This window comes from Epinephelus fuscoguttatus, linkage group LG13 (assembly GCF_011397635.1).
Source record: "Epinephelus fuscoguttatus linkage group LG13, E.fuscoguttatus.final_Chr_v1".
Taxonomy (NCBI): domain Eukaryota; kingdom Metazoa; phylum Chordata; class Actinopteri; order Perciformes; family Serranidae; genus Epinephelus; species Epinephelus fuscoguttatus.
In genome coordinates this window covers 37,669,680-37,680,508 of record NC_064764.1, presented here as the reverse complement: position 1 = coordinate 37,680,508, position 10,829 = coordinate 37,669,680, and the positions used below count along the sequence as shown (strand labels likewise).

The window sequence follows — 10,829 nt, the reverse complement described above, 5'->3', positions numbered from 1 at the left end:
GGTGGAAACAAAACAAACAGAAATCTCATGTTTCCATCAGGTTTTCATCCACGTGGTTTTCCTATGTTTGTGTTTTGACCGGAGCTTTTTCAATCACCTCTTTTTCTTTTAGAAAAAAGCATTTGTTTGTGTTTTATTTTCCAGATTTTCAGGAAATTTGGGTAAAATTCTTTGCTACATTTGAACAGAAACCTATGAAGACAAAGTGAAGTTAAGTTGCTGACTGTGCTCACTTTTGTACCTGTAAACAAAATGATTAGGGGCCATGTCCGCCAAAGCATTTTTCTTGAGGCCAGTGCATTTTGTTCAGGCCATGTTTACACGAAAACGATCCACTGAAAACAGAATCGTTTCTCATTTTTGTTTTGAAAAAAGTTCCGAGTTTAGACGACAACGTTTTGATAACAATCGCCGTGCACACGGATTCGCAAAAATGACCAAACGCACTGCAGTATACATGCCAGGCCAGTAGTTGGTGATGTGACGCTTACGCTTCCTTCTACAGAGCCGCGCTGTATAAACAAACAAAATGGCAACCACACAAACGTTTGTCTGGACGGACGACGAGGTGGGGTTGCCACAGTATATCTACACTATGATGGGGAAGTGTTGATAAATTCAACAGGGTGAGCAGCACAAACAGAGCTCCGGAGTCCGCCATCATTGCTGTGATGCTCGACTTTCTCGCGCATGCCTAGTGACTGGAAGCGAAACGCCTCTGTTTTCAGAGGAACTGCGTATTGCAAGTTTACATGACAACGGAGACAGTGCCGTTTCCAAAAAAAAAAAAAAAAAAAAGCACTTTGGAACCCGTTTTCAAAACGTTGTGTTTTCAGGCACCCAAAACGCCGTTGTCATGTAAACAATTGGCCACAACGCAACTTAAGTTTACCGTTTTCAGTTGAAATCGTTGTCGTATAAACGGGACCTAATTCTCTGCAATGGCAGCAACACGAATTTAGAAATCTACTACAAACACCAGCGGGGCAACAAGGCTTTGAGTGCTGCGTCTTTGGTGGCGTTTTTTCTAGTGACCCAGCCGTCCAATCATAGTAGAGGAGGGACAAATACCACAAAGACCAATCATCACAACTTACATCAATGGAGGAGAAACATGTTAATACACTGTGTATATATTAATATATGTTTCCTCTCATGAACCCACACAGACCAGTGGCTCCATCTGCTCTCCCCACGTGCTTCAGCACAGATAGATTGAAGATGAACTTTTTCTCTTTGTTTGCAGGCTGACAGTTTCCCTCTGCTCACAGCCTTTGTGCTAAGCTAAGCTCAACAGCTCCTGTACCAAGCATAACAGAGATATAAAGGCAATGACGATATTCTCATCCAGCTAAGAAAACCAACTCCTCAAATCTCAAAGTACTTCAACTCGGAAATGTCACATCCCACTGGTGAACAATGTGATTTAACACAAAGTTTCCTGAAGCTTGAGATCTCTTCTAAGCTTTTGGCTGAAGTCACTTCAACACATTAACAAAGACAGTTTCATGGTGAACACATGTAACGTTTATGTTTTACATTTAAAGTTCAGGATCTGCTTCTCTGAGTCTCTGGAGCTGCAACAGAAACTCACCCCGTTTACACCTGACAGACAATCAGCCCTGTGAGCTGTGTGTGAGCAGAGGAGCCTCCGTCTCTGCTGCTCCTCCATGTTTCTGTTTGTTTGGTGAACAGTCGTTGTGAGTTTGACACATGCAGAGTCACTGGAAATGTATTCTGTGTTTGCTGATTGATCACAGCAGATATGAAGAACATTTTATCTGTGGGCGTCCACGCGGGACTCCTCTTTATAACATCACCTTCTTTCTCTGTTGTGTGTCACACTTCATGACCTCGCTGCTTCAGTACAAAAATCTGTGCTCGAGAATGCATTTAATTAAAGTCCTGGTCCCTGGTGGACGCTGGGCCTCGTCTGCTCCTCTTCATCGCTCCAGTTTACCCATCAGAGACTCCATGGCAGCGAGGAAACAAGCCTCAAACTCCTGGTCGGAGAATCGCTCCACAGAGCGCCGGGCGTTACGTCGGATCTCCAGTCTGGCCGACGGAGACAGCGCCAGGATGGTTTCCATGGAAGCGGCGTAGCTGTCCTCGCTGTCGGCCAGGAAGCCCGTCTGTCCGCCTTCGTATGGCACCACGATGTCCAGCTTCGGACCTCCAGACTTATGAGCGAGAACGATGGTGCCTGCAGCCATACACTCCACCACACCTGGACACAGAGAGGAATTTAACTCCTGACGCATCAACAGCTGAGTATCATTTTAAAAGTAACGACACCAGTGCCCTTACACTGATACTGACAGAAAACTTCATTTGATACCTATCATGTGAATGGAAGCATTTAGTTACAGGCCAATGTGTATGTGTGTGTGTGTGTGTGTGTGTGTGTTGTTTTCCTCACCGATACCGAAGTGTTCGTTCCACATGGTGTGCAGACCGATGGTGGCGTCCACCAGCTCTCTCTTCAGCTCCTCAAAGGGCACGTTGAGTTTGAAGTCGACGCGGTCGGTCACACCCAGCTCCTGACACAGACCCCGCAGCATCAGCACCCGCTCCTCATCCTCCTGGTTCCTGCATCCACCAATCAGCACCAGGCGCAGAGACTCCCGCCCCCCGGGCCCGCCCTCCTTCCTGCCCAGCAATTTGTGAAACGCCCTGATCTGCAGCCGATGGTCCTTCTCCGGCCGGAACTGACCCACCGACACGATGGAGTGGCACTTCCTGTCCCTTCCCTCCTCTTCCTCCCGTCCGAGCTCCTCCCAGCCTTCCTCCTCCACCTCCTCTTCATCCTCCTCCTCGTCCAGCGGGATGTCCAGGAAGGCCCTGACGTCGCAGGGCGGGTAGACGATGCTGGTGCGGCTCGGCGAGCGCCACAGAGCCAGGATGTGACCCAGCGTCCAGGTGGAGTTCACCATGATGACGTCGCTGCAGGAGCCGGCCAGGCCGTAGAGCAGGGCGAAGCAGCAGTAGTACACCACCTTCACTGCGCTCAGCACCGGGTTTCTGGAGATGAAGTCAGCGTTGTTGAATCTGGAATCAAACAGGACGAAGACAGAAGGTTGGTGTGTGTTTTATAAGCGAACGTCCAAACTGAACCTGCTAAACTAAAACTATTTTCTCTCAGTTTCAGATTTACACTCAAACTAAAATGCTTCTTTCTTCCCAAATATAACTACAGAAGCCTCTGAGGGACATGCCGACTAACATCTACTGTAGGTAATATACTGTCTATGGATAAGCACGTCATACAACCCCATTTCTTAAGATCAATCATCACTAAGTCCCGCCCACAGTGTTTTAAATGACAGGTTTTCTTGTGCAGCGTTACCTGGGGTTCCTCTCTCTGACCACAGACAGCATGTCGGTGCTGACGGTGGGATAGTGAACGTAGCTCGCCACCTTACAGCCTCCCAGGTAGCGGAAGATAGGCAGAGTGAAGGCGTAGCCCATCGAGTCCACGTACAGGTCGGGAACGAAGGCCGTCAATGCCTCCCAGCCTACAACACACACACACACACACACACACACACACACACACACACAGTGTAACTGTAACTGAGCGCACGACCTCCATCCATGTCAGAATTTACTATAAGTCACATGTTGTGGCTCGGACTCACCGAGGAACATGGAGCCGCCACTCTGTCCCAGCAGGGTGAAGTGAGGGTAGGAGCTGGCCTCCACCAGCGAGCGGTGACGCAGGAAGACGAAGGTGACTGATCGAGGCAGCGTGATGTTGAAACGCTGTCGGGCTCCCTCCAGAATCTGCTCACCGGTCACTCCCTGGTCGCCCGTGTAAACCACGAAGGAGATGCCGGGGTAACTGAGGAGAGGAAGAAAAACATGAATCAGTTTCAGTCATTCATTAGATTTAAGCCTCAGTTGGTTATTGTGTGATTTCTACTGTTTCTGTTACCTCTTAGCTGATGTTAGCTAAGTGACAATATTTTTAATTGCTGTTGAATAAATGACCTTATTTCCACAGTGGGGTTGCAACGGTGTGAGAGTTTGACAGTACGCTAACAGTATCAGGAAATATCACAGTATCATGGTGTAAAGGATTAAACAATTACTATTATCATTTGGTCGAACAAAATTTTTATTATGACCAAAACCTGAAACCATTTTTTTAATGTAAGTATGTGTAAAATGTTGACATGTTCAAATTTACAGCAGAAATAAACATGTTTACAGCCCGGTACAAAAACAGTTTGGCCTCTGTAGCTAATTTCAACATTCATGACAACTGTAGACGGCTGTTTTTTATATAACTCACCTGTTTATGTTTTATTAAGGCTTATAGTTACTCATAATTAAGTGTGGAGCCCCTTGAGTGACAGACTGTCTGTGAGGCGTCACCACAGTCTGAGTCAGATCCACCCCTTTCTCCTAAAATATGGTCGCTCCAAAAACCAAAATGGTGATGGGTGAAATGCCGAACTCCAGGCCCCCAGGCCCCCAGGAAGTGAGCCAGGCTGTGAAGCCAGATTTCGTAGTGGCCAAACAGTGGTACTGCAATTTCTGCTCCCCATCCCATGATGCTATGGGGCCCAAAAAGACCTTCTTCCATAGACTTACAGTGAAAGAGACATCTGTAAATAAGTGGATACAATTTTTTGAGCACCACAGCCTCTGCAAACTGACTTGTTCTGATCAGGATTTTGGTCATTTGGTCGGATAACATTTGGAAAGTCTAGAAGAGCCACAAGATGAAACCATTTTATCCCCACTGAAGTTAGCAGAGCTAAACTGGACGTCTTCCCTCTAGCCTCTATGGGCCCACTTCTGTGGAGGCAGCACCGATCATTCTGATAATTTCATACTAAGAAAAGCTTTTTCAGGTTAATGAGACACTGGCAACTTCATACAACTTTCATAGGGATGAACAGAGTCCTGCCTCCAGCACTGCATCCAGGTCTCTTCATACATCAATGGAGGCTTCAAAACAGGAGTCCACAAACCAATTGGTGGCGTCACAGTAGCTCCGTCTGTTATTTTATACAGTATATGCTCTTGATCTGTTGATGTTGCCTGTTAGTAGTGTTTATAAACTCGTTATTATGCAAAAGTACCGATATCATGTAGCAGAAAATGGAAATACTCAAGTACAGTACAAGTACCTTAAAACTTAAGTAAATGTACTTATTAACTTTCCCCCACTGACAGATAGCAGTATAGACTGTACCGGTGCATGAGGGCCCTCAGGGAGCACCAGAGGACCCGCTCCCCGCCTCCTCCCGCGTTGCAGTACGGGTGGAAGAAGGCCACCGCGGGTCCACCGTCCCGAGCCCGGCGGGCCTTGCGGCGGCCCTGCAGCCACATCCGGACCCCCAGCAGGAGCAGCAGCAGGACGAGGGTCAGGAGCAGGCTGAGGTAGGCGCAGGGGACCACCAGGGACCACAACAACCTAAGGAGGGGGACACAGAGGGCTGTGAGCGGGCTGAGTGACACCACCGGGGCCGTTAACCACCGGACTTTAACCGCCAGACTGTAGTTTACTGTAACTTTGAGATTAGCCACCTTGCTGCTAATGAAGCTAAAGTTAGCATTGAGCAGTTAGCTCGTGTTCATGAGTTTATTTCTTTAACTCTCCGGTTTGATAACATTTAATCTGTTCAGCGAAGCAACGAGACACCGAGAGGAGAAAGTTTTACCTCATTAAATCACAGAAACACAGAGAAAAGTGGTGATGATGTTCGTGTCCTGCCATCTTGACAACACAACACTACACCGGAAGCTGCGGTCAGCTGACCGAGCTGTCGCTCTGTGATTGGCTCAGCGTTTGTTTACCTACACGTCATCAACACATGACTGTAATTTATTTATTTTTTACAACACGTTAAAAGTGATGTCAGACAAATACACGCACAAAAGATAAGAAAATAATATATGTCAAAATTTACAAAAATATTTTGTGTGTTTTTACCTTCTTGTTTTATTAGTTTGTAAAATAAAAGAATAATAAAAAATATAAATATAAAATATGTAGTTTATGAAATCCATTAAAGACACGATAATATTCAATGTCCACCCCACACCTTTAAAATGAGTTTTTATTTATCTATTGCAATATTGTCGTATGTTAAAATAAGAGTAATGTCAGGCAAGAAAATAACATAATAAATTTTAGGAAACCATTTGTTTGTTTGTTTTAATAATTGGTAACATAAAATAAGTGTATATATACATAATAAAATAATAATGAGTAATATAATATAAAATATATAGTTGTATAATCCATAATAGCCCCAATATTACTCAGTCAATATCCATCTTTAACTCCTCAGATTATTTATTTATTTATTCATTAATCAGTTAATTAATTTATTAATGATGTGATGCGAGGTAAATAAACATGCATACATATATTAGTTAAGACAATGACTTAGATTAAATTTTACAAAAATATTTTGTTTGTTAACCTTCTTTTTCATGACTGTAATATATATGTATATATAGTTATATTAAATTATATTTAATGTATTTAATTATGTAGATTACTTATATACTCCATAATATTTTTTTATGACAACACGTTAAAATAAAAGTGATGCCAGGCAAATATACTCACATACATACTCAAAAAATGAATGCATTTTTCAAAAACATACGTTTACCTTTTTATTTTTGGTAATTGGAAATATACCTGTTATCCAACCTAAAACCCCTTAAAAGGGTGCTTTTATTTATTTATTTAATTCATTATAACACACATTTGAAATAAAGATGTGATGCCAGGCAAAAATAAACACACACATATAATAAATAAATAACATGTTGTTGGGGTGGATGTTTTAAACAGTTACCTCTGTTTGCCATGTGGAGGAGCCAACGTTCAACCACTAAGACAGTTACTCCCTCCTGAACTCTGGTTATGTGCTGGATTTAGATTTAGGCCTTTGAGACAAAGTTATATAACTTTGAAGTCGTCGTTGTCCCAAATTCATTAAAGGCAAAATGCCCCAATACATATCTTTAAAAACAAAAAAAAAGAAAGAAAAGAAATTACAATAAAGTTCTGTGGCACTGGATCATGCTGAGTTTGTATAATGACTAATCTATTGCTGCTTGGTAACGAGTTATTTTTGGCTTTGTCTGAATATTTTTAAACTATTTTCCTCAAACTTCTGCAAAGCCTAACTCTGAGTAAAGTTAACATTACAACACAAGTTCTTCCTGTAGATATTCAGAGCCTCCTGGCTGCAGACCTCAGTGTGTGGCTCTGGTTGGTGTCAGACTGGAGGTGACTGGGAGCTGTCCTGGGCGCCATTATGGCTCTGAAGGAAGTCACTGAGGCAGAAAGTTGGTGGCGGAGGAAGGAAGCGCTGATCTGTCAAAATACAAGTTCGAGTTAATATGAAAGTGAAATCTTCAGTTTTGGATGTGATGATATTGAGTCTCACCTGAGTGAAGGAGCGACAGCAGAGGGTTGTTGGGGCGGAGGCGTGGCGGTTTACAGGGAAACGCCTCAGTGATTTTGTCCGTCAGCAGGGTGGAGGTGTTGGGCTGCAGAGGGGTGGGCGGGGCTGCCAGCTCCCTGCCTGCTGGATCCCCTCGGACCTGCATCACCCTGATCCAGGAGCAGTGACTGCACGGCTGCACCTGCTGAGGGGAGGAGTGGAGGTCAGCTGAGCTTGTTGCTCTCCGTGGACACAACAAACCCCTCAGACTAAATAACATCTGTTTGTAAAGAAACCTGAAGGAGCATTGGGACATACAGAGGAGTCCTCTGTAGTGTAAGACTTAATCTTTAATCAGGTAAAGGTGTTAACCTGCATAAGTTGATTAAGAGTGAAGTACATATAACCATGTTTTATGTTCTATAAAACTGTTTGTTATGCATCTATGTGTGATAAAACAATGTTATACAAGTTTATGTATTCATAACACAGGGTTATGCATTCACATTGAAGAGCACACATATACCACACCATGTATTGTTTAATAATAACACACACATACTCTTTAATGTTTGTATTGCATGACACACATTCTAAGCTCACATTGCATGGACACACAGGGGACTGTATAGAGAAAGTCCCCAAGTTTTATATATTTTTAAAAAATAAAGTGAAACCAGGCTCAAATCTAATGGTGGGGGAATTTAGGGATTTCCAGGCCTAGGTCATGTCTGGGCAAGGGCCCAAGGGGCCTACTGCCAATAGATTTGGACCAGATGGGAAAAGGCTAAAAACAAAAGGATCTGCCACCAATAGGTTTGGGTTTAGGTGGGAAGGATTAAAGGAAAAGGGTGGAGATTCTCTCGAATCTTCACCAGCATAAAAGAGAGAACGCAGAGAGCGAAACTTCAGTCGTGCTCCGGAGCCTGACTCAATGAGTTGTATGTGTTGTTGCTTGTGAACACATTAAACTCAAATGCACCTGATTCTACTCGACTCCAGTGTTTCTCTAAGTGTTAGCCAGCTGAACCTAAGGTACTAATTCAACTCAGAGGACGATCTGCAGGAGAAGTAGAAGACGAGGTTGGGAGCCATCTGGCCCACTTCCAGGCCCTGATTTTCGCGTCTACACCTCTCACACATCTAACATCTGTGGCAGCAGATTAATAACGTTTCAACAACAGTGTATCTTCAGTTTAAATCGTCTGTCTGCAGAATGTGAAGAAAGTGATGGAGGAGGAGCAGCTTCAGCTCACTAAACCTCAGTGCTCCTCCTGAATTGGGCCACTGACTGTAACTTCCTCTTTTCTTCACTTCCAGCAAACGTTTTATGAAATAATTACAACACCGTTCATTGTCGATTTTCATTCTCTGCTGCTGATGTGACGTCCTCATCATGTGCTAACCACTGACTCATCAGTGTGTTTTAGTGTCAGTGTCTGACTGCGCTGTGATTCATTTAAACGGAGCTTGAGACAGCATATTTTCAGACTCACTGCTGCATTTTTAAAGAGAATAATTTGACATTTCTTGAAATATTTGCCCTCTTGCAGAGAGTCACATGTTCATCTGGTTAGCTTAGCTTAGCATAAAGACTGGAAACAGGGAAACAGCCAGTCTGGCTCAGTCCAGAGGGAACAAAATCCACCTTCCAGCTCCTCCAAAGTTAACTTACCAACATGTTTTATCTTTTTTATTGAATCCAAATAAGTATAAAACATGTTGCTGTGTTTTGTGAGGTGATGTGCTGAACTATTTCTTAGCCTGTCCCAGTGATTCTCTGGAGTCTTGTTGTCACTGTGAGGTTTTTACATGTGTGTGGATCACTCTAATGAGGTATAACACATTATTTAATGAGCCTGACAGGGCCAGGAGGCAGATTTCAGCTTCATCAAGTGAGGAGTTGCTGCTTTTCTGTCTTATGTGGTAATAACTGCAGCCCATGTGTCAGAGAAAGCAATGTTGGCAATGTGTGTTTCTGTAAACCATGTTACATTTGCATGTTTCCTTCATCTTATAGCAACATCTTTTAAGTGACGTAGTATTCATTCTTCAGGTCAATTTCTTCACTCTGTGGCTTTAAGATCTGCATCATATCTGACATTCATTCTGTGTTTATAATTATTTATATTAAGCTATTTTTCCTCTTGTAAATGTTTCATTAAAAGCATATATTTTTTTCATTTCTCTCTGTCTTCTCCTCTGGTTTCTTAAATTACAGGTTTGTAACTACATCAATCTGATCACTCTGTCTGTCTGCGTTTTCATCTTGTAGCAAAGAGCTGACCATCTTAACCAGATTTACGTCCATTTTGTTTTCTATTCGAAGACTTATGACTTGATGGACACATAATCATCGTCCATTTAGCCAAAATAATTGAGGCAATTTGGTGGTGTCAAAGGAATTCAAAGGCAAATGAACGTGAGGAAACACACTGTCTGTCAAATCTGCTCAGTGACCGATCAAAGTCTCTGCAGCCTGACGTGTCTGTGTGACCCAAACTCCAAGGAAAGATGTGAGCAATTTACTTATTTTACTATTTGGCAGCAGAAATATCAAACAAACGATGCATCTTTGCTGAGGACAGTTGTGAATCCCCACAGACGTATGTTTGTGTCAATCTGTAATGATGAGAAGTGAGTGTACCTGACACTGTGGGAGCAGGAGAGGTTTTTACGATGGGAGGGAACCTTCTGGGGGGCAGAGGCCTCCGGAGAAGACAGATGTGTTCAGACGACATGATGAGACTGTGTCTGATTCCGCTGAAAGTCAAAAACATTTAGGTGTTTCTGTGCAGCAGATGACAGGATGTACACATACAGCAGGGTTCTTTAATGACAGGTATTTATTCTTATGAGGAGCACTGGTTGTTCAGGTAAATCTGAGGGGTTTTTATTTGGACCTTGAATTGTTTCAAATGTACTCTGTGTGCTTATCATGTGTTTTCTTTAACACCACACCAGTCAGATGAAGTAGTGGGGTAAAAAATACAATATTTCCCTCTGCATAATAAATCCACGTCCCTGCACGCAGGATGGTTTCAAAACTACAGCTAGGTTAACACGTCATATATATATTTTAATTAATGGCTAATGCTAGTTTAAAATCAACGACAATTAATTTAAAGACGATAATAATAATAAAAAATCTAACTGCAAAGACTTTGACTTTCAGTTTCCGGTTCAACAGACACCTTGGAAACGGTCATTAACCAGAGTTAGTTAGCTCTATGACTCATTAAAGCTACAGCTGAAATAAATACGACTTGATATTTTAATAACTAATGAGTAATGCGAGTTTAAAACCGAGTAACAAAAGACGACAATTATAAAAAAAAATCTAACTGCTGAGACCTTTACTTCCGGTTTCTGGTTCAACAGACACCTTAGCAACGGTGATTAACTAGTTAG

At 42.9% G+C, this 10,829-nt stretch overlaps 1 protein-coding gene across 1 annotated transcript; it reads right to left on the bottom strand.

Moving 5' to 3' along the window:
• Positions 1–778: 778 nt before the first annotated feature.
• On the bottom strand, positions 779–5,803 carry LOC125899599 (GDP-Man:Man(3)GlcNAc(2)-PP-Dol alpha-1,2-mannosyltransferase-like). The gene is made up of 6 exons (XM_049594023.1): positions 5,673–5,803; positions 5,204–5,425; positions 3,639–3,841; positions 3,347–3,515; positions 2,420–3,048; positions 779–2,227 (listed from the first exon to the last, which is right to left on the bottom strand). Exons 1-6 carry the CDS (start codon positions 5,726–5,728, stop codon positions 1,944–1,946), a joined length of 1,563 nt encoding a protein of 520 aa, XP_049449980.1. The 5' UTR covers positions 5,729–5,803; the 3' UTR covers positions 779–1,943.
• Positions 5,804–10,829: the final 5,026 nt, after the last annotated feature.